General features: G+C 36.6%; 2 protein-coding genes and 1 long non-coding RNA gene across 3 annotated transcripts in view; 1 reads left to right on the forward strand and 2 right to left on the reverse strand.

Annotated features, from left to right (window-relative positions):
- Window positions 1-82: 82 nt before the first annotated feature.
- LOC146452345 (uncharacterized) lies at window positions 83-16,868 on the reverse strand. The gene is made up of 3 exons (XR_014859774.1): window positions 16,767-16,868; window positions 16,357-16,676; window positions 83-5,304 (listed from the first exon to the last, which is right to left on the reverse strand). It is a non-coding gene; the product is annotated as an uncharacterized LOC146452345 (long non-coding RNA).
- Window positions 16,869-16,997: 129 nt separating this feature from the next.
- LOC146452346 (enkurin-like) lies at window positions 16,998-19,561 on the forward strand. Its single transcript, XM_085098000.1, has 5 exons — window positions 16,998-17,205; window positions 17,327-17,396; window positions 17,567-17,642; window positions 18,046-18,406; window positions 19,169-19,561. Exons 1-5 carry the CDS (start codon window positions 17,108-17,110, stop codon window positions 19,359-19,361), a joined length of 798 nt encoding a protein of 265 aa, XP_084954126.1. The 5' UTR covers window positions 16,998-17,107; the 3' UTR covers window positions 19,362-19,561.
- A 1,410-nt stretch (window positions 19,562-20,971) lies between these two features.
- The window catches only part of LOC146452347 (uncharacterized), a 6,202-nt gene continuing 573 nt past the window's right edge, over window positions 20,972-26,600 (reverse strand). The window contains exons 3-6 of the mRNA XM_085098002.1: window positions 23,967-24,056; window positions 23,523-23,633; window positions 22,365-22,449; window positions 20,972-21,238 (exon numbers count right to left, since the gene is read on the reverse strand). Of these exons, the coding sequence (XP_084954128.1) occupies window positions 21,087-21,238; window positions 22,365-22,449; window positions 23,523-23,633; window positions 23,967-24,056 (438 nt within the window). The 3' untranslated portion in view covers window positions 20,972-21,086. The remainder of the gene's footprint in view (window positions 21,239-22,364; window positions 22,450-23,522; window positions 23,634-23,966; window positions 24,057-26,600) is intronic.

Consider the following 26,600-nt stretch of genomic DNA (forward strand, 5'->3'; position numbering starts at 1 on the left):
ACCCTAACTTATTGCAAATCAATTTTCTGGAATCATATATCAAACAAAGGAAGAGTTTCATCCGATTTCCAAACCCAAGAGGAAATCGGATGAAACTCTTTCGAGTGTTTGACATAGCTTCTCAAACCATTAATAATTCTTAGAAAAATTCAAACAAAACGTTTACCAAAATTTATGATAATTTAGATCACATTTCCCAAACCGCCTTCACGGCAATGATTTCCTGTTTGTTTCATGAATTATTAATAATTCGAGAAAGAGATTTGGACTGTGACATCATTAGACAACAGTACATCTATAAGCATTTTGTTTTGTTTTTGTTTCTTTTTTAATAAAAAATAGTAATAATAATAAAGAACCAAGGTAGCACCAACTGAATTCTTTAAACTGTTATGTCACATGAAGTCATAGTGCATTTCCCTGTCAATTTCATCTGGTCACAGGCTGCCCAAACACTATACATGAACACGAACACTTGAAAGGTGTAGGTTTCGTGTATTGTGTACCTGGGGTCCTGGAATCTGAACAAAATTCGTCAAGAAATTGTTCTATGAATACAGTATCCGTGTTCCTACAAGAATTATTGTTGGAGACGAAAGGTTAATTTTCAACAAAACTGAAAGATGTTTATTTAGATAGAAAAATTGTGAAAAGGATAACAATTGATCATTTTGGTAGAATAATAATTTTACTACATAAACCCCATCAGGCAGCTGGTGTATCAGAGAATATTTAAAAAAAATAAAACCAAAAAAAAAAAAAGGATAATGCCCAGGGCTGAAAGATTGTCTAAAAAAGTAAACAGTTGGCCCAGAAACAAAGCTTATATACCAGTAAACCAGAAAGGGGTTTATTTATTCTATAACCCTCTGATTAATTCCTTGAACACGCACGCTTTAAAAAAGCCAGTGCTAGCCATAGCATGACTGCAGGAAAATCAATGTAAGATGACTAGTTTTTTGGTTTGGATTGAAACATCTAAAACCTAAAACTGTGATGTTTTCTTTGTTTTTTCTTGTCAAAAAAATCAGACAACGGTTATCGTCTGATAAACGCTGTCTAATTTTGTACCATGTGACGTGTTTTGTTAATCAGTGGGTTACAATAATAAATAACAATCGTTTGTCTCATGATGTTGTTACTTAAGTTGTAGATCAAAATCTTCTGCCACTTAAGTGAGTACATTATGAGACAAACAATTACCTTATTTATTATAAAGAAAATTGGTTGGTAAATTTTAGTTCAAAATTTTTCATCGGAAGGAAATGATAAAAAAAATTTTGGCATAAAATTTGGTGATTATACAAACAAAATTGAAAAGGGCAATAACTTTTGTTTATTGTTTGTATGAAAAACTTTGGAAAATGTTTTGGCTTGAAGTTAAGAATTTGGAGTGCAAGGATTTTGCGACTGCAGAAAATGCTCAATGCGCAGAAAAACTTGATTAGGCAGCAACACAGCAAGTAGGCTGTAAGCATGGCGAAGGTGGGGAGTTCCCCACCCCGCTTACAGACTACAAGGCTAAACAGCAAAAAATCCCCTCAACAAGGCCTCCAGATCAATCCGAATTGCTACATGTTAGTCGACAGAGAGGGGCGTGCAGGATCCCCAGCCCCTTAATGTCCCCCCTATCACCATCCATCAGAGTAGCCTGATCATAGCCCCGTCACTTGAACACCTAAGTTTTTCATCCATGACAGTGGAAGTGAAACAAGCATCTCGACCAAATAACTTCCCCCCGCAATAATTTAGCAATGTGGTATCCAAGCAAAGCTGAATTAAACCCAGAAGACAAAGGAAACAAACCCTCACCTGCCTCCATGTTGTCATGCCCTCTTGTGAATCAACAGTGAATCTCCCAGTGTCCACATCACCCCTCAGAAATCAGTCGATCAGAATAAACCCTCCAAGAATCTCAGTTGGAATATTGCAGAGGACGCCAGAAACACAGAATTTCTCAGAGCCAGAGTTTCCGCAACCCAGTGGCAGGGAGATGGTTGGCTAGATTGTGAGTGTGCCGCCAGTTTGTGTTACCTGCTAATAAAGTTTAGCAAAAACAATAAAATTAATTATTAGAGATACAAATCAAGCTCATTGACAACACAAAATTAGAAAAGATCCTTCAGCCACAATTTTTTCCCCAAATTCTTACAGGTTTTCCAGAGAAAAGCCAGAAATAATAATATGAAACTGTTGAAGTTTATTTCTTTGATTAGCAGGTGTCATTTTTTGACCAAGGCCAACATTATAAATTTCATCTTCCATATTGTGTATAATTTGTGTAAAGTGGCTGAAAGATATCTGTCTAATGAAAAACCCAAAATAAACCATTTCCTCCCAGAACTATCACCTATACAAGCTTAAAAATAATTTCAGTGTCAATGAGCTTGTGTTCTACAAATCAAAGGAAGCAGAATGATTGTGTCTACATATGGAAAAAAATGTTTCTGGTTAATTGGTTTCATTATCCCTGAAAGCCCCTTATAGGGAAAGGAAAAAATTTTAAGTGATGAAAACTAAAGGAAAATTTGTAAAATAATGTGAATAATGTGTCCACGGAAATTAAATGGTTACCTAGTGCTCCATTTTTGCATAACAGCGATTACTTAATATATGTATAACCTGCTTCCTTTGTTTTGAAATGAGTGAAATGGTACTTGGGCCAACTATTAAACTACCCAATCATGATCATGTTGAGCATTAAGTGTTTTCTACTGGAAACGACAGCAGAGTCTGTTTGTCATTGTGATGCTAAGAATATACAAATTGGATGAAAACACTGATCTGACATCAGTGTGGAATAATGTAACATGTTATGAGGTGTCATTTCAAAGTGAGAATGAATTATCGTCACCATCATTTCAAATGCTGCATTGTTTCAGTACTGTCAGTACTCACTTCCTATCCCAATTTATTTAAATGCTTAATGCAAATTGTGCATTTTTGCTCAACATGATTATGACTGAAATATGTAGGTCATAATTTAATGTAAATTTAAAACAGCAATGGACACTGCTATTTACATTAATTTTGACTGATAATGGCATTTGCAGGAAAACTCTGAACTTCAAAATTGCAACTAACAGTTATGTAACATGTAATTTGATCTCAATTAGAAGAATCAATTAAAAGTTTTGTTCCGTCAGTTCAAAAGGCCTTGTCCAAGGCTTGTGATTGGTGAGTTTCAAGGTATCTTGTCCTTTTTTTAATTTTCGTTGGTTGTCACGACAATAATTCTTGCAATATTCTTGCTATCAGTTGGATTTTGAACAGAAGAATTTGCACTTCACTTTGGCTTTTCAGTGAAGTTTGAGCCTCACTCAATTTGGCCACAACAAATTATAAAGAAATTATTCTTTAAGAGGTTGAAAAAGGTCTGATAAATGTAAATCCCTTTCAGCAGTTCCATCACTGTTTTTAATAAAAGTTTAGTGCAGAAGTTGGAGGAATAAGATTTTAGCAAATCTCTGAGCATATTAAAAGAATTAAAATGAAGGCCAGTTGTCAGGTATTCATTTAATATTCTAAATCAGTAAAAATAAATTAACATGTGTACATTCTTTTCTTCTGCGAATAAGGTTTTAAATTCAGAACTTTCACTTCTATCGCAGAAGCTTCATCAGTGAAATGAAGTGTAAAAACACGGCTTTTCGTCTCATTTTTTAAATCAAAGATGAAAAGTCATGTTTTTACACCTCATTTTCTGATGAAGCTTCTGCAGTAGAAGCAAAAGCTCCAAATTTAAAACCTTTTTCTCTAAAGAAAAATTTTCTTTAATTAATTCTTAATAATTCACACATGTTAATTTACATTCTGGTCGATAAGAATGAATTTTGTCGCTAAAAAAAAAAAGAATATTGGAATGTCAGCACAAATTCCGTCTGAACAATGACCTTATTCCTCCAACTGGGTACAAACAAGTGTCTCACTTCTGTGTTAAAAAAAATTAATCCACCAATTTTCTTTGCTGCAATCTTTCATGCTGAATTCTGAAACAAACCTCAAGTGAAAGATAATTTCTAGCATTTTACCTTCTGATTTTTTTTGTTTTGAAAGGAAAATGTTAATTGACTGTTGATTTTGATGTTTAGTTTCATGTGATTTTCAACTACATGAACTGATTACCTCTGAAGAATTTTTTTTTTTTTCCAGTCAGCGTAAATTTATGAATTCTGCAAATTTGCGCCATAGGGTGTTAATAGTATATGTAGGAAATAAAAACCTCTAAAAAAGTAAAGGAATGCTCTGAGTGTAGTTGAAAGCTGTGCTGGAGCATGGTGGTTTTCCATATCTATATAATTATATTTTTTTTTGGAGGAAAAAGAAAAGGATCTTTATTTCTTAACTTTGAACCTTTTTTCCTATCAAACAAAAATGGACACTTGTTTGTATACTTGATTGCGGCACACTCACAAGAGAAGGAGTAAAAAACTTGCCAACCAAACCAGCAAAAATTACTTAAAAAATAGACAGTTGGCTGCTGTTTAAGTTTGCAAGTTATGAAAGATTTAGTCACGAGTTCAGCAGCACTTGAGTACATTCTGAGATTGGAATTGTATTTTTTTTCTTTGCTAAATTTAGTGCCCAAACATCCAGTGAAAGTGGTTTGTTCAAATTTGAATTATGGAACAAAATAAGGTACATGTAATGCCCTGCATCATCTTTGGATGGTTGGCAAGCTTGGGTCTGCTCAGTATTATCTAACCAGCTACATATTGGGAAGATGATGTTTGTTTTCTCCTAGTAAGGGGTAATTTTACTGACAAAAAAAGAGAAATTGCTTTCATTGAGCCATTACTCCTAAGATTAAATGACTCAATAATTGAGAGATTATATATTCTAGAAATTGTAAAGCATTGCAAAAATCAGATAGGATGTTGGCTTAATTAGAAACTGTATGCAAGACAAAAACTTTGTAGCTGGTTAAATAGTAATGGGCTGACAAACTATCAAAACATAAAGTAAAAAAAATTTCCAAAGCAGCAGCTAAATTGAATGGGGGTTGTGGAACAACAGCTGGGTGAAAAACCTCCCTGTACGTCCACTTGCTCCTGGGAGGAAAACCCCAGGCCAGCTGAACCCCACACTCAAAGACCTCCTGGGCAGGGTCAGAGTTCATTTAAATTACTAGAGCTTTGGAAAAAGTTAATTATATTAAGCAATGAAAGTAATCTCAGTGCTCTATAAAATTCAAACCAATCCATGTGTGTTTGAAGTCATCTAGATTCTTCTTGTCCTTGCTGTCCTCCATTCCAGTCTCTCCGCTCTCCACAAATGTCTACCGTCTACCATCTGGTTTTTCTTCTTTGTCTGCCAAAAAAAGAGAAAATAACTTTAGAGACTTTGTTCAATGTGTTACACAAATATTAAATCTGTTGTAAAATAAATTAATTTGTGGAAAATTTGTTTTCAGGCATGTGAACAATTCAACTTTTGAGATTTTTGAATGAGAGCAACAGCAACCCAGGTGGTACTTTGAATTTTCATGCTCACTCTTTCATTTTCATTTGTTGTTTTCACTTTTTGTTCAGGTATCTTAGCCATTGAGTAGAAGTTCCTTGAGAAGGAAAACGTTTTGGTCTAAATGTTGAGAAAAGAGTAAATTTTGACAAAAACAGTGGTCTGTCCGAAGATCTCAAGTTTGTTAAATTTTTCTAAAAAAATTTCTTAGTTTGTCATGTGTAACTCTGGTTTGATTCAACAGATCACTGGGATCTACATAATGTCTTTTGGTTGTGAGCGTCCCAATAAAAGACTCCCATTTCCCAAAAGGGGGTGGGGGGTATGCTTGGATATTAAAGTCCAGATATTTGGAATCACTGTTCACATATATGTAAGTTGCCCTCTTACTTTGGAGCCCCTAAGCCATGAAATTTTTAGCATGCAGCCCGGACATAAATCCTGATTTTGGCTATATGGAGCTCTGAAGCAAACCAATGGATCCCTAGAACCCTTATTCTTCTGTATGTTTTTGCATTGGCCAGTTATTATTTACATGCCAAGTACCGAAGGTTGTTCATATTATTTTACAAGTGAAAATTGTCCAAGTTGAAACAGGAGCCGGCACGTTGGCTGACCATCCAGGCAATGACTTAAATATGATAACTGGTTCTATTAGGCCTACAAAGATGATTACAATGACAAAACACTTTACCTTTGATGGCAAAATTTATGAATTTTTTTGTTTCAGATGAGATTCACTGGAGCTTTTGTATGTGGCCTTGCATTGCTTTGATGTTCTATCTGCTGCTTTGTGCTTCATTTCCAATAAAAACCTATGATTACGGGCACATGATTATTTCCATTTTTATCACAAAACAAAGCAAAAAGCAGCAGATAAAAACATGCAAAAACTCCAGTGAATCTGAGCTAAAACAACAAAGAGCAAGCTAAAATTCACATAGGCTGGTTACCCTCTCAGCCCTTCAATTATTTTGACACGCTGAGTATGGCAAGGGTATTTATTTACGAGTGAGTTGCATGGTTTAGTGTTATGGCCGGCCGTCAAAGGCAATGATGAAAATATGATATCTTTGGAGCTACGAGGTCTACCAAGACGTTTTAAACAAAAAACTACTCTATTTTTGATGGTATAACTTATGACCAAAATTATTATGATGCACAGAGTATAACTGCATTATTTAATTATTTACCGGCAAAAATTGTCTGAGTTCAAACAAAACATGATTCTGGTTCTGTTATGCTGTGATCAAAAAAGGCAAAATGCTCCAATTTCAGGGAAGTAATTAACAAGGGTTACACATTCGATGAAAAACTATCTTTGCCAGCAAGCATTTTCTGTAATACAGGGTTTGTACCCTTTTTCAGAAACAAATTTCCAGTATTTTTGGAGGACATTACTAGCCCTCAGAAAGTTTTTTCCAGGACTCACAATGCACATTAAGTATTTCAAAGTGTTTGGTCTTCCCATCCGGCTGATCCTCAGTGTCTTTCAAGAAAACTTTATTGATTGAGTTTACAGATTTTCAGGATTTTCCAGGACATTCTACCATTTTCAAGGACTTTACGATCCTGGAAAATGCTAGACTAAAATTCAAGTATTTTCCAGGAATTCCAGGACCTGTAGGAACCCTGGTAATAGCGCTGTGCACCAGTAATGTCATAGATCTAAGCCCCTGCCACGACTCAGACAAACAAACTACTCAAAGTGTTATTGCTTGGGAACCATGTGGAGTATTAAATGAGGATGAGGATTGACCACAATGGATTTCTTTGTTATATATTCTCATTTTAAGGATAAGCTTTTAAGAGAAAGTGGTCAAGAGTAGTTTGGATTATTGTCAACTCCAATCTTGGCTGTTGGCCTGTGCAGCCGCGTGTGAACAAGGAAATTCCTTTGCCTGCTTCAAATCTACCATGCCGAACTTTTAAATGTAGTCAAAACTAGAAACTGAAGCTTTAATACGATGGTTGAAAAAATTTTATTCTAAGATAATTCTTAGCTCATAGAGACTGATTTCCATACCATAAGTCCATCAAAATAATTTAATCTTTGCGAGCACCACGGAGAGATTACTGTATTCATTCCCATCACAATAATAAGACAAGCAAATAAAATAAAATCAAATATCAGTCGCGGAAAAAGTGCAGAAAAATATAGAAATCTTTTAACATTCTAGCTCTGTTCTGCAAAAGTGAGTCAATGCAATGTGAAACCTTTCAAGTCAAATCGGTAACACTACGTACTAAAACACAGCGACTCACAATACTGTATACCAATATAAACATCCCATGAAAAGAAGAGGAGAAACAACTTAATTGCTGGCATTTCCAGTACTCCATACAAGCAAAACAATCATTTAACCAGGAAAATAATCTTTCACTTGTCCGCTCGTCCGAGACGAGTAGGTTTTTGATTCGGACAACTAAATTTTGTCGAACAAGACGAATAAAACAATTTTTTACCGTGGCAATATTTTTTTCATTCAGCTTTCTAAGTTCAGGAGTCGATAACCTGCATGAATAAAATACTGAGAAGTGACTTCTTGTTAAAATGTTTGTTTCTCTGTGAATACTTGCTGTGTCATGCACGCTGTTTCAGCTCAAAAAGAGCGCGAAATCTGTGTCAGTCTTCAAGTACATCACGATGAGTCTGCTCAACCTTTGGAAAATTGAGCACAAAGAAAACAATAAGAGACCATCTCCATCAAACGAGGAAAACATCTCCACAACAATGAAGACAAAAAAGTACAAAGAAGCTTGTGCTCGTGAATTCAACCAAGCCTGGCAAAAAGAATTTCCATGGGTTGAATTTGACGAAGCCAAAAATGAAATGTTTTTTAGAGTTTGCCGTAAATATCCCTCCGTTTGTGACAAAAGTAGCTGCCTTTTTCTGGGTATTGACGGTTCATTGTTGACTGGTTTTTGTCGTGAAAGTTTGATCAGCCACAGTAGCAGCGGATGCCACTACATTTGTTTTGAAAGAGCGAAAAACGAGAATAGACTGGAGCAGGCGCCATTGGTAAGAATGAACAGTCCATTTCATAGCGAAGGAAAATCTCACCCTGAAAAATTTAATAAGCTCCACGGCGATAATTCTAGTACATGAAGCTGCAGAACACCATGAATTGACTTTGAAAATGCGTTTATTTTGTCGTTTGTACTTTTTGCCACATCATTGACCTCAAAACTGTTAAACATTGAATGAAGCTGCAGCGCATTTGTTAATCGACTTTCAAGTTGCTTTTCTCTTGTCGTTTTTATTTTCTGTGTAATAAAGTGAGGGGTAACCAATACTTAAGAGTCATTGTCTGAGAAAACCAGGCAGAGGTGAAAGATGGGGGTCGGCCGATTTCCTTCAAACTTACACCAAGCCACGCTCGAAGTCAAAGATGATTCGGTATTTTTGCTAATAAAGTTCCACAGCGGGTTTTTCTCGGTTTTTCTTTATTTCATCTTCTTCTTTTTTGATTTTTTCTTTTTTATTTTTGGATAAGCTCGATGAAACTATCCTAACTCTTCAAGGTAGAACTTCCCTGGAAGATTTAGTTGAGTGACGCTTTGGGCAGGAATAACATCAAATTGGTGTTAGCTCACACTTGATTTGATTATGCGTGACATGTCACGGTATTTGACAATTGTCAAACGTGATCACAAACAGAACACATTTCCCACTTTTTTTTACACTTGCATTTTAAACTTGGTAACAACAAGCATTTCCCTGAAACTATATTAAGTCTTGGAGTCAGTCTGTTGTTGATAATTGTTAATTAAAATAAAAACAGCATCAAATACCTGTGAAACTTGCCACGGCAAAAGAACCTCTGGTATGTTCGTTACATAACAGACAATTGAAAGAACAACAAATCTTTCTTCTGTAATGCGTTGGGTTCCGCCATAAATCTGAAGTGCACTTTCTGGTCTGTGGGTTCGCCTTGTGGCGCTGAAGGTGTTGGTTTGAAGATTTGTCCCTTGCTATCCTGTACACGAGATATTGAATCGCACTGGCTCGTCAGTCTTGGTTTGGGAAGAAAGCGTGGCGCGACGGGTTCAAAGATCTCCGAAGCCGATTTGATTCTTAACAGAGCAGGTAAATTTGGGCACTAGTAGGGTTATTGTTAACAAACTCAAACAGTAGCTCAGTGGTAATAATCGGAAGGTCTTAGGTTCGTCTCCTGATAGGAGCACTTGGATTTTTTTTTCCGAGTATGCCTGTGTCACTTACTGAATAATACATCATTCTCAAAACTCAACTATTATTTTAAAGATTCCATTGAAACAAATGTGTTTTTTGGCCATTCATAGTGACACTAAACTTAGGTGACAGTGCCCCTTTAAAGTTTTACAGAAAACATTTAAACTGCAGACTTTCGCCGCAGGAAATTACACATGAATACAATAAGCTGTTGTGTGACACTATCTCATGGCGACAGCCTTCGTGAGAAAAGATCAATACATACATGTAGGAATTCTTGTGCTTGTTGATTCTTCCCATCATTTTACTATAACTAGTTTTCTGTTTTGTTTTCATTTGCCGAGACTTGTAAGTTTTACGCAGCCGAACACAAGATTCAGTGATCTGATAACATTCAGCCACAGATAAGGCAGGTCATGAAGTGTTTACATCCAATTCATGGACGCTGCAAATTGAAACAATCACGGCTCCAAATATTCGCTTGGTCAGAAGATTTTACGACCTTTCCCTCCTTTAAAATGTAGCTTAAAGCTACTGTCACTTTTATCTCAGTTTCCTTCTCGAACAAAAGCAATTAAGTTCTTACACTCAAGGGGGCTAGTAAGGGTTTTTCATTGTTATTCGGGTTTGTGAAATGATGAAAGGTTACAAAATATTGTATCTGATCATGTAGGTAATCTATAATATATACATCTTTGTAGTTCTGTTATTTGACAATGTTTTAAGACTAGTTCTGACATCATGGCAATTACCATGGCAACAGGACAGCTCAACAAAAAGGACCTCTAAATTTAGGTTTTTGCAAATTATTTCAAAAACTAACTCAGTGACTTATGGTTTTTATTGTTTTGTTGGAAAGCCCCCATTTTTTTCTCCTCTGGTAATATGAAAAAAAATTATCCAGTAAATTTTGTTTTACAACGAAAAAGGCATTTTTTCATATATAGAAAATTCTGCTGGATAATTTTCTTCCAAAGGTTCCAATTGAAGTGGCATACTGAATGTTGCATGCATGCAAAAATTCAAGGTAGGTTGCATAACATTTCAAAATAAAAAAAATTAATAAAAGCTGCAGGAAGCATTTAACTTTTACTTTCGGTTCACGCAATTTTACACTGCACTTCCCGTTCCAGAGTTCTGTGCGCGCAACTTTTGATAGAAATTTGATTCATTTGGCTGACGCTTGCACCTTATCTATGGCATGGGTGGGTTGCGCGCATGTATGTAGTTAAAAACTCGAGGCTCCTGTAATAAATACAGGATATTTGAAGTGCTACAGTACCGTGCAAAAGTTGACAGTCTTGAATTTCGCAACTCGATCCTTGAAACTCAAAAGCTTCGAGTATCAAGGTTTGAGTCAAGTGCATCAAGTATTGAGTCAAGGAAGCAAAGAACTTTTCGAGTGATTACTTTTTCACTTCTTATCTGAGGCCACAGTTTGGTTTGTTTTACAGTAAACAACTTAGGTTTGATAACATGGCTGCAGCGACAGCCTATTGTGCTTGTTTTGGAGTGATGTGTAATGCTAGAGGAAAGAGTTCGCTCTCTAAGCAAACGTCCACATTGAAGCTCTCTTGGTTCCTCTCCGATTGCAGCCGAAAGTGTTGTGTGTTTTTACTTATGAAAATGCTGTTTTCGAAGTTTTGATTCGAAAGATTAAAGTAATATCAAGCATAATTCTACACAGTGTACTGCTTTAGCAAGGGACTAAAAGCGATTGTGTTTCCATTCTCAGCTTGTGAAACAGCAACAGAGAAATCTTGTAGTTTAGCTTCCTTCATCTTTCCAATTGGGTTTAGTGAACAAGTAATTCAGTCATCTGTCAGAAGACATGGTTACAATCCGAAATCAGTTGACAGAAAATGTTAAAAATGTGACATTGCCTGTTGAGATGATCTCCATAATATTTATGCAAATTTGTGACACTTCGCCAAAGGTGTTAACATTTGCAGCAGCTATCAAAGTCTGCTCAAATTCATTTTGAAGTTTCCAAAGTTCCTTGTCGAATTCTACCATAAATGTTGTGCATTTTTAAATAAGAAAAAGCTGTTTTCAAAGCATAGTTTTCATTTGAAAGTTTCATGCACATGTACATCAAGTGTAATCATATGCTGCCAGCGTACTGCTTGCATAGAAAGGTTGTTTCAAAAGCAATTGTGTTACCTTTTCAGCGGCTCAAAGCTGTAATCTTGTTGTTTAGTTAGCTTCATTGAGTCTGAAGTTTGATTAAAAAGAATTGGTGTACCATATGAAAAATTTGAGCATGTTTTAATTTTGTAACAGAGACTACTGGATATGTTAAATAATATGCGGGAGAAAGAAATGTTCTGAAACAGATTTATGGAAAACTCACTGCCACTGATTTGGTTTTAGTTTTACTTTCCACCAAACTCAGAAAAGACTACATGCAAGAGCCATGTGAAAATTGCTCTTGCTCTCTCTCTTTTTGTTTGAGGTTAGAGAAATTAATGGTTTCCCCAAAACCTGTCATCCAGATCCTCAAAATATTCCTTAAGTGCCTCAATACTCAAAACTTGATTCAGGCGCAGTGGTGTAATGGTTAGCGCGTCAGACTTTTGATCGGACGGTCGGAAGATCTGAGGGTCGTTGGTTTGAGGCCAGGTTGGTCTCTTCATTGCTGCGTTGTTCCTTAGACGAGAAACTTTGCTCCACATTGTCTCTCTTCACCCAGGTGTATAAATGGGTACCGGCGACATACTGCTGGGGGTAACCCTGCGATGGACTAGCATCCCATCCAGGGGGGAGTAGCAATACTCCTAGTTGCTTCATGCTACAGAAACCAGGCTAAGCTCCGGCCGTGTGGGCCACCTAGGCTCTTGTGCGACTTTACCTTCTTTTATTTGGTGAGCTCCCTTTGACCTTACAATAATTGATTGTGTGGTTCCAGAAACTATCATTACCTTCACCACAGAAGGTTTTTCACTTAAGACCCCTCCCACCTCCCTGAAATTCCCATTCCCCCCCCCCTTGCACCCCCTAGGAATTTCTTACTTTTTTTTTTTACACCTTAATCAACTGCCTTTGCAAATTCCATTTTCGTAATGACCAGATCTTCGTAAAAAAATGTATGCAACTTTATGCGAAGCTACCAGCTGATTTTAAACCAATCGCGACATGTGCGAGCGAGTTTGCAAATTAAGCATTATCATAAAAACTTGATAAGAGAAACTTTAAGATTACGAATTGCAGATTAGGTATAAGAAGTTTCATTTCAGCACAAATGAAATCACCTTGAAATATCATTCTTTGATTAGCTAATTTTCAGGGATGCACTCAAATTTTCAGCAGTTCTCCAAAATCTGTTCGAGATCTTGGCCGAAAAATCACGAAACTTTGCCAGAAATATCAGTTGAAAAATAGCCAAAATTCTGCAAAATTTGTTTGCACTATTTTTGCTCAGTACTGTAAATACTGGAGGCAATAAACATTCTGCAAGTGATGAAAAATCATTCTTTTATATTTTCTTGTCCTGAACACCCTGCAGGTTGTTCTAGATCTTTACAATCAACTAAACATATATGAACAAAGGATCTTTCTTCAATTTGATCTTTCATCCACAGTTCAAAATGTATGTTTCATATATTTACATTTATATAAAGAACATCGTTTTACCACAGTCCATCTTTTTTTTTTAGTCTGTTGAAGCAATGCCTTTCACATTACCGGTAATATTAGACCTATCACTATGTGCTTCATCAATTTTAACCTCCTCGAACATTTATGCTTAAGCTTGAGCAACAAACATTCTGGTTGAACTATTTCATCTGGCCTAAACTCTCTGCAAGCAGTTGTTCTAAATCTGTCCTGATTAATGACAACTATACATAATGCAGTGGCAAAGATTAATGAAGAACATGCTATCATCTCAGTTCATAATATTGTTACTTGGAAACATAACACATTGTACTTTAACATTAGACCTTCATTTGAGTTCCTTGAATGGTTACTTTAATGCTTCAGGCAAAAAATATATTTGCAAGTTATAACTATTCACATACCCTCTCTTTTTTGCCTGCCGTGTTTTCAAAAAAGGACAATTTGCTTCCAATATCCTCTTTCTTTAGCAAAAGCAAAGTCCCTGCAATTTCCCTGAGTTGGTTTGCCATAAATCTAAGCCCAAGTATTTCCTCCAGCTTCAAGTGCTTGAATTTGTTGCGAAGTTCACACAACCTCCCTAATTCTCACACCTATGGTGTCCTTCACCCCCTACCTCGGGGAAGCCGATAAGAAGTGCTCACTGTTCAAGGGAACAGGAGATTTTCGTAACTGCTTAGAAAATAGGATAGGAACACCAAAGAAAGTGGGAGAAAATCGTTTGGGCCCTAGGCTCTATTCAGCCAGAGTCAGCATTTTGCCTGGGCACCAAGAAGAGAAAGGCTTTGTGATATGGGCTTCAAGGACAAAATTTGGTGGCTCTAGGACTCCAAGAGTACCCCCCCCTCCCCTCCTCTCACATCGTATTTGTATTGTTGTACACCAACATTAATTTTGGTAAGGTCTTGTTTGGAGTTGTTTTGTTTTCTGTCTTTTGTTTCTTTTTGTTTTACGTCATCTGTACTCCGGTACTCACAGAAGAAACCACAGGTCACCAAAGCGTATGTGACACAGGTTACCATGCAAACGTGATTTAAGAGTTTGTATGGAGCTAAAATTAAATCGAAATTTAGACAACAAAATTTTTTCCCTAAAAAACCCACGAAAAATATACTTAAGTCTGAAAAAGCTTACCCGGTGTGTTTTGCTTTGTTTTCAATGCTTCTCAGTGCTTCCAAACGCTGTTTTGAGCGGTTTATCTCTCAGCAGCTAGTCCACGTGCATCACTGTATTATGTTAATGACAAGGTAGGAAACTACAAGTCAAATTTCAATCAAATTTGGCCCGTCATTTAAGGAGAGCACTTCGAAAACCTTGCTGAAATTTGCTTGAAACTTAAGCTCTCGCTTACCTGCCTCAACATGTGGCAAGAAGGATGATGTGCGGTCCCTCCTGGGTAGCTCATTTACGGAAGAGTTCATTTATTGACTTAAGTGTAGTTCTGTACAAGCCAGCCGTGCTTGGCGTGACAGCAAGAAACGTCTCTTGAGAATATGAATTGACTTTTGTATTATTAATTTTTTTTTTATTATGAATTGACTTCACAATTTTCCAAATCATTAACTTACATCCGCTGGAAGATGTAGTCCCTTTTGTGGATGAGCAAATATGTCGAGGTAATTTGGTATAAGTTGTATATTTATTTATATTCTCTTGTCACGTTAATGCGAACCTAGCTCAATTAATTATATATACCATCTTGCAGGCTAACTGATGAACAGAATAATGTTTTATGCATTACTGAAAAAGGCCACAACAAGGTCGGTTGGCTGGTACAGAACTGCACTTAGCCGTGAGGGGGTGTGTGTGGTTTGTTACGTGCCAAAAGCTTCCCGTGGATTTCCCCGGCTGGGCACATTTTAGTACTCGTGCCTAGGTTTGACCGTGAGTTTGTTCCAACATTTCAGCGACACGGCTCTGTCGGCGGCAAAAATGGCACCCGATTTGAAATGAACTTTGTTTTCAATGAAGGCCTGTGTCTCAATAAATGAACTCTTCCGTAAATGAGCTACCCAGGAGGGACCGCACATCATCCTTCTTGCCACATGTTGAGGCCAGGGCTCGAAATAATTTCCGGAGAGTCTCCGGACACGATGACCCGCCAAATTCATTTTAGCTCGGTCATGTATCGTTTCTGTCTGGTCAAATTTATAACATAAATAACTCTTAAAACAGGGGCCCATGAAGCAAAACTGGCGTTATATATTTCCAAAAAAGTCGCTGCGTAGAGCTAATAGCACTATAAAGCACTCATAGTCAACAATAAAAATAAATTACAGCGGCGAAATGAAAATAAGCTTATGTGTATTAAAAAAAAACTAACTAATAAATTAACTAATAAAAGTAAAAATATTTATAGTTTTGTGACTGGAAGTGTGTGAACCCCTATGTCTGTTTCAATGCGCGAATTGTAAACAACGGTTCTAGTTGCATTTCACCCCGGATTTCAGATGAAAGTTCCACAATACACAGCGACTCGCTACATACTGGTAACAACTGAATAGCATGGAAATTTTTATTTATTTCATCTTCAATGCGATTTAATGTGACCGGTCAACATGACCGGCAAGACGAAAGATTGACCGGTCAACTCCCCAATCATTACGGACATTGTCCGTTGACCGGCCGTTATTTCGAGCCCTGGAGGCAGGTAAGCGAGAGCTTAAGTTTCAAGCAAATTTTAGCGAGGTTTTCGAAGTGCTCTCCTTAAATGACAGGCCAAATTTGATTGAAATTCGACTTGTAGCTTCCTACCTTGTCATTAACATAATACAGTGATGCACGTGGACTAGCTGCTGAGAGATAAACCGCTCAAAACAGCGTTTGGAAGATCTGAGAAGCATAGAAAACAAAGCAAAATACACCGGGTATGCTTTTTTAGCCTTAAGTATATTTTTTGTGGGTTTTTTAGGGAAAATTGTTGTCTAAATTTCGATTTAATTTTAACTCCATACAAACTCTTAAATCACGCTTGCATGGTAACCTGTGTCACATACGCTTTGGTGACCTGTGAAGGAACCGCTTTTTAGGACTACAGATAAGCTTACCAGATTGAAGAACTGTACGTAAACACAAGAAAATAAGACTTTACCTGGAATATCCTTTCGCAACTTCACATGCTTCCTAAGTCAGGAGATCCTCTTTCTCAATCCACACTAGCAACCAAAGTTATACGTCAAGTCGTTCTTTTGGAATTGTTGAAACCATCAATTTTTCCACGGCCTAAAACGGCAAGCTGCGGCCATGCTGATGCACGAGGTTAATCCACACTAGCAACCAAAGTTATACGTCAAGTCGTCCTTTTGGAAATGTTGAAACCATGAACTTTTCCACGCCGTAATACGGCAAGCTGCGGCCATGAACGAGGCAAATTTTTGCACATGGCGCTTCGCAAAGTCATTTACACCTGAAAACCGGAGCAGAAATGGCCATACCAGTAAAAAAATTAAATATAAATTGTAAATAGAGCATAATGAGCGTTGGAAAGTAAACTGACCTTGTTTTGAAGTGTTCTTCGATGAAGTCTTTCAAGTTTTCGCGCCGAAGGTGAAAACGCATGGCGCCCAGCATTCAATCCCATGCCGCAATGCAAGTTTAAAATGCAAGCAGGGCGCCGTGCCTAAACTAGTTCCCAGTCTGTCTGGGAAAAGGTGTGCATTTGTTGCCCGGCAACATCAAGCAACCAAAGATACGCGTAAACTGGACCACGTGATCACAATTATTACCTAGCAACAGGCAGTCAACACCCGTGTTTTATAAAGATAGGCCGCCATCTTTCGCGGGTGGAAATACAGCTCTCTATCTTTGAGTTGAGTTCGATTGATTACAAATTTAGCTATGGCGCTGCAAGTGTCGTCGAGAAGAGGAGATAATGCTGTAGAAAGCATTTATAATTTGATTCCACAGATTCGAGAAAGGCCTCCAAAGCCTTCGATGTGAGTTTTGTTTGAACGATAGATAGCTTTAGGGTTCCGATTTTCGTCTGTGTGTAATCACGTCAATCGTGGCTGTATTTACAACTTATTGCTCACTGTATTCGCACAATTTCTTCTACAGGTATCGTTCAAATTTTACAGGAACTGTAAGGGATGAGCACAGATCAAACAAACAGAGTTCCAAAACCATGGTAAGTGACTTTTTGAATTTTAGGTTTAAAACTAATATTTTCACAAACTCTCTTACGAAATGTTAGTCTAACTCAAGTCTTAAAGAAAATTGACACTATAAAATGCAACCTCGTACTATAGGAACATTTTCGGGCGATTAAGACTTACGATAATTTCCTTTTTTTTACAGGGGCCTCCGAAAGTTGCCTCCACTGAACCGAAGAATTTCTTGACGAAGCACTCAAAGGAATTCAAGTTACCAGAAAGTAAGCCTTTGCCTTTTTTAATATTGATATTAGATTATTAGACATATTACGATAAGTGGCTTCCTCGTTTGAGAATTATTATATTTTGCTTTTATTTTTCCAACTAAAAGCGCGTTTTCATAACCTTGGGCAAAAGGCTTGCTTTTATTTGGTTGGGAAGAAACTGGTTGATCTCAAAGGCTAGAATACTTGTAATTTAATATTGCTCGACATAAAGATAAAGTTCCACAGCGATTTTGCTTATCGAACTTAACTCGGTAAAAACCCATTGATATATGGGTAAGAATGTGAGTTGGATCAATAAAGGAGCTGTCAACAAACAAACAAAAAAATTTCAAGTGCGACCCATGCAATGGATACAATTTACAGAATACTGATTTAGATTGACACTTTATTTTGTTAGAGACCGATTTCAAGTATCCCGACCATGATAAAAGACGTCCAGCAGTTCCAAAACACACAGAAAAACCTTTGATGGGGTTACACTCGACCAAGAATCATATCACCACAAATGCAGTTGAAAATATCATGTCGGTACCAAAGAAACCTGAGAAAAAATTTGCTGACACAAGAGGAGGTGCCACACATCCACTGGATCCTTCAGGATTGACGCCAAAGTATGTTAACAAGAAAGACTTTGGCAAAACTCCAGCTTACTTGGAGAGAAGGAAAGCAGAAGTCGAACGAGCACAAAAGGAATATGATGCTTATGTTCAAGAACGATTTAAACAAGGAGCCATGAAAAACTTAACAGAAGAACAAAGGTGGGTTAGTGTTTAAGGCACATCGTAAAAAGACATGTTTATCGTTGAACCAAGGAAAGAGAGGTACTACAGGGTTGACAAAATAATGAAATAGCATGGCTGCTCTCAATATGCAGTAGCTGTATTCTATTCTTGTGACACATTGTCAACCTGGAATAAACTAGAGATGTTTCTTTTCCAAAGTATACATCTCATGGTTCATTTACATCTAAAATAAAGACAAACAAGTCCATAAGCTTGAGCCCATCGGCTCAAGTATTGTCTATTGTCTCTAGCTTGTCTACAAAGTTAAGGTCGTAAACCTCATTATGAAAGTGAGGGTAAGTGTAAAGCTCTTCATATGAAAATGAAGTTTTGTTTGCATATGAATGAAAACTAATTTTCACAAAAAACTTTGCACTTAGCCTCGCTTTCATAACAAGGTTCAAAGTAACTGAAAGATAGCATATTGTGAGACTGTTCACATAATCCTGTTTTCTAAACCATGGTCCAGTTTTCCGAGGTGGGTTAAGCTACTCGATTAATGTCAGTAAAGTCCCCCCACCCCAACTCCCAGGTTGACTTTAGCTGCTTTCAAGCTGTAACTCAAAATTAACAGCAAAAATATTTTTTTACCAAGAGATTAGGTAAAGTCATTGTTAAGTTTTCATTATGGACCTGTTAGGATTAGCCAGCTTTCAATTGTCTCTGGACTCGTTTTTGTAATGAGCTCTTTTACGCATACATAGTGCTGACTAAAATTTATTTTATCATGTTCCACAGGCAAGGCATACTCGATGGATTGAAAAAGAACTGGGAAGAGCTTCATCACCAATACCAGGGACTGTCAGTGGTCACAGACACAGCACCAAAGAAGGCACGCAAAGAACGCATGGAGGCTGAAATGAAACAGCTTGAAAGAGACATTGAGACCATTGAAAAGCATAAAGTTATTTACATCGCAAACAATTTTTAGATATAACACTATCTCTGCCTTAAATGCTTGTTTACACTTGGACCTGAAGTGAATAGTAATCTTGAGTTTTATCTGGGAAGCATTATCTAAGTTTAGTAAATTCTGTAAGGAATAAAAGAGAAAGTTGCTGTCTTACAGTAATACAAATTTGTAAATAATTATGTACAAAGTATTTTATTAAAAATTCTGTGGTCAAACTAGACTGTTTTTTTTTTTCTGTGTTAATACAGTCGGACCTCTATTAAGCGGCCACTTTCCAAAGTCCCAAATTATTATTTTGTCAGTAAAGTGCTGTATTCAATACCTCTATTCAACGGCCAACCTCTATTAAGCGGACAGTTTTCAAAGTCCCCAGGGTGGCCGCTTAATAGAGGTCCGACTGTTGTTTTAAAATTTACATTCACATAAAATTTAAATTTACTCCAAGTAGATTGAAAATTGTCACAAGTGACTACCAAGTGTATGCAAAATTTCAATTCTTTACGTTAATGAGATATTATTTACAAACCTTTTACAGTGTAAAAATCAGGTTATTGACTGAATTACAAATTTTTTCTGATGAGAAATATTACCACTTTTAGGTGTATTCGCTGTACTTTCTGTCTAAGTACTCTAAAAAATACCAATCTCTCTAAGAACCAAACTTTGGATCTGATAAACTTGCAAAAAATGTACCACTGGTTGTTTAATTCAAATTATTAATAATGGTAATAGGACTGAATTGAGTCCAATCGTGTCTGTGATCATAAAAGCTATTAACAAAATAATTTATTCAATCACAAGTATGATTACAGACATAATTAGACGACACAAAGTCCTGTTACCAATTAATCATAACTAACAAAATTTGAGAAAAAAAGCTAACAGTTAAACTTTTTGGTGAATAAATAGATGACAACAGTTGAGTTAAATTTCAAGATCAATTCAATTACAGCGCACGCAAATGATGCATACTGTCCAATTACAACAGGCATGATGCATTAACTGTCAGATTTGAGATTTTTGTTATAGTTAACGATGAAATGAAAAAATTGCAACAGGACTTTGAAACCTGGGAGATCTCCCTTGAAGGATATCCTTAGGTATACCCATAGAACAAATTTTGACCAATCTCATAAGGGTTTTTTCTGTAGAGCTGTGTTGGTCTTCTTCCTTGTTTGAATAAGTCATTACATGTATATACACTAAAACTGATGAAAAGGGAGACCAGGAGGCCTGGATAGGAAAAAAATTTCATTCTTAAAACCATTTTGCAAATTCAGTTCTCCAGGATGGAGCCCCAACTCTTTCATACAAAAACAATTTGTCGCTGGATGAAAGAGGAGGGCTGTTTTAATATAAACAACATTGTGTATGTACATCTAACTGAAAAATGAAACAAAAAGTATAAATAATATGACCCAATGATTCTCTGGAAAAGGAGGAAAACACTTCTTCTGTTTGAAAACACTTCTTCTGTTTGTCTGATGATTTACACATTATTATTTAAAACAAAAGAAAATAAAAAAAAATGTGTGTATCAATATCAGTAAATTGAAATATTAACAAGCTTGCCAGTGCTCCTTTCCAAAAATTCCATTGTATGGGTTATCTCATTTACACTTAATGCTTTCTTTATAAAGTATTCTCGCTATTTTTAACAAATCAATAAATAATATCATTTATATAATTATATTAACTGTTGATTTGTAGCAGAGCCAGTAGATTGGCTTCATTATTTTACTGTCATCTCTTTTCATGTACTTTTATCACACTTTGTTCCATAAAAGACAGGGCACAAGGAACTAAATACTTCACCGTTACAAAGATGATAACAATTACAAGAACAGCAAGCCTCCACACATGCCATGGAACACCTAAAAACAGCTCCTCCAAAACTGAAATACAGAACCAAAAAAAAAACATTTAAATATAGTTATTTCCATCATTACTGTTAAATAACCAAGATTGAAAATCTATGTGTCAACAAGGAAAAATATTATTAAATCAACATGATTTAGCAATACAGTCAACTCTCTCACAGCAACTACTTCTTGTAAGCGACCACCTCCCGTAAGCAACCACTTTGTAAACAACCGTTTTGTTTCTCAGTTAAATACTGTTTCAAGAGCTCTCTCGTAAGCGACCACCACTCAAATTTCTTAAGGGACTGCAAACCACTTTTAGGCCAGAAATTACACATATTCTTTTGTTCTCTGTTTCGGGTAAGCGACCACCCCACATAATCACGTATGATCATTAGTAAAATATCATTACTCAGAAGTGACCAAAGTTCAATTTTCAATGACGCTTCCCCAGGCTGCTGACAGATAATAACAGTTTACAGACAGAGAAAATGGCTATAATTAGATCTGTAGGTAAATGGGAATTGTTACAGTGATCTGTTCCAAAATGTTATACAAAGTTTCATCAGAAGAACGAATAGATGTGAAACAATAAAATAAATTAGTTTCTATTTGCCTAATTTTAGGTGCTAGGGTAATATTTTCATGTAATTTAATCAATCAATCCAGTATTTGGCTTATTTTGTTGATCTTTCCCGAAAGCGCCCACCTCCCATAAGCGACCACTTTGTCATGCCCCAAGGGTGGTTGCTTGCGAGGAAAGTTGACTGTATTTTGTGGTTGCTTTTAATAAAAAATTATCCCACTCATGCTTGTTGAATTTGTTGGATAAAAGATGAATACAGCGATCGTCTTGTACCCAATGTGCATTAATGGAATAACATTGTTACTTGCCATGTATAGAGAACCCCTAAGTATGGAGAAGCTTTGGTTTCCAAGAAACTATTTGCCCTTTATGTCAGCGATGTTAACAAATGCTTTCTGGTCAAAACTTAATGTTCTGAAACCTTACTGTCAAGATCTATAAGGCAGCATCCTTTTTATAAATAACTTCCTTATTCTGCTCAGTCTTGACATACAGCCATTTTGTTCACCCTACAGTTACCCAAATTGTTTCCACCTCGAGGATGTGTACAGTATTCTGTGATTTAGCACATACCTATGTTGTAAACCACAGGTTCAGCTAAGCTTGCAGAGTTTAATGGTACACCAATCCTAATAGCTGTAATATTTGCAAACTGCTCCTACAAACAAGGGGACAAACACAATTCAAGACAAGTCTGCAAAACTAATTCCAAGAGGGGTAGTTTGCACAAATAGACATCGTCCTTGGGTGGCTGTTACAGTGACTAGTCTGAAGAACAAGTTCACTATGTACACTCTTCACACCCATGGAGAGACAGTCCTATTGCATGGTCCATTTCTCATTGCACATTTGAAAGTGTTGAAGACACTTGAAATATTTATTTATAGGACCAGACATGACAGAGAGAGGGAATGATAATAAACTCCTTCTGATCAGTAATAGATTTGTTCTAACAGTTTAATCATTTATGTTTCTATGTCTGTGTTGTGTTGTCTTGTGTCTCTGTGTTAAAATAATAACACAACAATAGTGAATAAGAGTGCTTGTGAATTACGTTTTTTAATTTTGTAATTTTAAGTCGTAAGTTTGTCTTCCCAGCTCTGCAATTTACCAATAGCCTATACATAACTAAGATTAAGTCCTAATTATTTTTTTAAATGACAGTCTGTAATTACAGTCGATTCACGTCACACGTGAGCAGTATTTCAGAGAATGAAATGAACATTCGAAATCCTCTTTGTAATGACCTGTAATGTCCGGCATTTGAATGGAATGTTGAACATTTCTCTGGAAATCTTTGCGAAAAAGACGTATTAATGTGATAAAAGATTCAAAATACTCAAGGGAAACAATTGTTATTCTTGAAATACTTAATGCTGTAATGTAAAGAAAAAGTCATAGCTTTATACCGTCAATAAACTAGGAACCATTTCTATAGGAACCCTGAAATCTCGTTGGCGATGTTCGAAACTGACAAGTAAATTTCAAAACTCCGTTCAAATGTCAAAAATACTGGTCATGTGTGACGTGGATTGACTGTAAGTGATAACAATAGTTACAAAATAACAATTATGTATCTTTAAAATTGTAAGAGATTGCCGACAATTTAATAAAGCATTCCAATTATTAAAGAAAAGGTACTTCTACCATGTGTGAGAGGGAGTGACACGGAAATAACCTGATGGGATGATGACGCACCAGCTAAAATGACACAAACTTAAATTAACATACCGTGACCGATATGTGATTGTTGAACACCAGCTTATCAATGTTAAGGAGTCCTCTTGATGGCCTTCCCAATGCTTCTTTTGAAATCAGGTGGATGTAAAAGTCGGTTGGCGTCTTTTGGAAACAACAACAAAGTAATAGTTTTATTTTGTTTAGAAAACAAAATCAGCTTTCAGGATCCAACAAATTAAATTTAAAGTCTTACTAGCTTTCAATTCCTTTGAAACCACTTTCATGGAATCAAAGATTCCTTTAACCTAGCAACACTCTAAATTTAATTTGTTGGATCCCGAAGGCTAATTTTGCTTTCTAAACTTCAAATCACAGGATCAGGAGGCAATTTATTTCGTCAAAGTTTTGTTTTGATTTCCTAAAACATTTGAGAAAGACACAGCAAATACCAAACAATTAAACAAAACACCACAAAAGCACAAAAAGGTGACTTACAATAGAAGAATATGATACCCGTAACTCATAACTTCTGCCAGGCTTCAGCTGTACCAAATGGTAGACCTCTGTCTCTTGGTGATGGAGAACCTAGTAAATTAACACCGAATATCAAAGAACAAATTCTCCTATCTTGTTTTCACACTTTTCTTATGAAAGTACTGGGGAGAAGTTACTGCAATACCAAGAAATTTCATCTTGGGTTATCATATCCTTACTTCTCACAACCTTGTGGTTTGAATAAGCATGATCTTACAAGGAGAAATTTCATGCTGATCACTGTTAGACCAAGCAATGGCAGGATTAATAAACTCTGAGCTGTTAAATGTTGCCCCAATTTTAAAAAGTCTACAATTCAATAACAGGGCCCTAAAACCTGGAACTAATGTGATATTTTTGTTTTTGGCGCAAGGTCTTGATAGCAAGAAACATGTTATATAATTATATTAGAAAACGTTATTTGCCTGCTATGCAGTATTGAAAAACAAACCATTATTCACTTGCTTTTCTATTGTACTAAATCAAAGGACTTTTGGGAAAAAATCACCACCAGCCGGCGGTATCAAAAAACGAACCAATTTCTTTCCTTAACAGAACGCATTGTCCTATATGGATGGCATGACAATGCCGAGAATAAACAGACACTCAATGTTGCTTTACTTATTGCAAAACATATCTTCTCAACAAGTTCATGTACGGCAAGTTAACTTTTGAGAGCTTTCTGATCTGCTTCAAGCACAAATTAGATATTGTAAAAGAAGGTTTCTTAGCAAATAATCAATTGCATAAATTTATTTCTGTGTGGGGCAAGCTATTGTAGTTATCATGCATAATTTTGTAATACCACAATGAGAGGATTCTATTCTCATATGATATACACCACTTATTGACTTGACTTTAGTGTTGAATGTATTGTAAGCCTAATAACTGTACTTTTGTAAATAATACTTCCAGTTTAGTCTTTTTTTTGTACAATGGATTTTTCTTTTCGTACTTGCATTGTACCTAGCTTCTTGTTGAAGTCCTGTGTTATTCTGCTCTGTTGTGTTTGTCAATAAAGTGTTAAATTAAAAGAAAGGAAAGAAGTCATCATTTTGAAGAAAACACTTTTCAATTTTGTTTTGGCTATTACAACAGCCATCGTCAGTTATAACGTAGTGCGTGTCCTTCCCTATCTAATACCTATTGCCGTCATCATGATACATCTCTCAACATACGCACTCAAGAAGCTAGAGTTGCTCTCGGCTACGCCTCGAGCAACTCTTACGCTTCTCTTGTGCTCCCCAAACTTCCCTTGTGCATCCATAATGTGCCGATCAAATCGAAACTTCAACATCCCCCCCCCCCCCCCCCCGGGCAAACCCCGGGCATTTGACTATTTTCTGTGCCCCAGAGTGGAGAATTTGACGGATAAGGCCTTCCCGGGGGTGGGGAATTTGACCTTGCCTGGGTGGGGTGGGGAAAATTGAACCGGAAGTGTCAGGTTTCAAATCGCTTTTTGGGGGTGCGCCGAAGTCGCTAACAGCTATAAACACGTGCTTGGACGAGATGGAAGAGTTAAAGGAAGAGATACAGCATTACAAAAAAGCTTACAAAAAAAGGTCCTAAAAAGTGAGAGTGCTTAAATATTAATTATTTTTATAGATTGTATATAAACAATGTAGATTTTTTATACAATGAGTCAAGCTGCGGCTTTGTCCCGCAGTGAATAGTGAAAGAAATAAACACTGTCGAATGAAAAACCGCTTTGGCTTAAATTGCAGAATATCCTGCCACTCGAACAACATTCTATGTAGCCGGCTAACTAATTAATATGTATTTCTAGTTCTTTCATAAATGGTGTACTTTTAAGAAATGAGTCGAGCTGAGCCTTTCTCCCGCATTTGTGTCTGCAGAGGTTTTTTAGAATAGCCATAAAACAGTAGTGAACAGTTAAAGAAAAAAAAACATTGTCGAATGAAAAACCGCCACTTTGGCTTGAACTGCAGAATACCCTACCACTCGAACAGTCTACGTAGCCGGCTAACTCATTTTAACAACCTTTGCCGTGTTTTGGAGTTAGAACAGCTTACACTTGCTGATTGACATTGTCCGACTTAATAAATTCAATTTCCAATCACTAGTTTCAAGGTTAAAGTTGTGGTTTTTGTAGTAACTCATGACAGGAGCCGACAACGATTGTTCTTTAGGAGGGGCATTTGACAGACAAATCCGACGATAAGGTAGGGCATTTGAACACCATTTTGGCCCTAGGGGGCGGGAATTTGAACGATCCAATCTTCAAAAGTTCAAATGCCCGGGGTTTGCCCGGGGGGGGGAATGTTGAAGTTTCGAGTTGATCGGCGCATAACTCGATATACGCACGCCAAGCATGAAACAATTCTTAATTATGAAATAAATTGCGGAACTGAATTTGAAATCAATAAATAATAAAGAAATGCAACTGTAAATAGTAACAAGAACAATAAAATAATGCGTGATTACGTGAGAATTATACAGGGAGTTTTAAATGAACGTGATTGCGCTGTTGATTTAAGGAGGGCTCCTCCCAGTGGATAGGTAAAGATTCTTCTATTTAAGCTGGAAGAAGTACGATCTAGAATGCTAAAGCAAAAATGGTGTCATGTATTTAGT

The sequence above is a fragment of the Pavona decussata genome, unplaced genomic scaffold (assembly GCF_977016875.1).
Source record: "Pavona decussata unplaced genomic scaffold, jaPavDecu1.1 SCAFFOLD_371, whole genome shotgun sequence".
NCBI lineage: Eukaryota > Metazoa > Cnidaria > Anthozoa > Scleractinia > Agariciidae > Pavona > Pavona decussata.

Bases quoted from the DNA above. Each gene is read 5' to 3' on its own strand.
- LOC146452346 (XM_085098000.1), top strand. From the start codon at position 17,108: ATGGCGCTGCAAGTGTCGTCGAGAAGAGGAGATAATGCTGTAGAAAGC. The intron at 17,206-17,326 runs GTGAGTTTTGTT...TTTCTTCTACAG, and splicing joins AGGCCTCCAAAGCCTTCGAT to GTATCGTTCAAATTTTACAG. The intron at 17,643-18,045 runs GTAAGCCTTTGC...TTATTTTGTTAG, and splicing joins GGAATTCAAGTTACCAGAAA to AGACCGATTTCAAGTATCCC.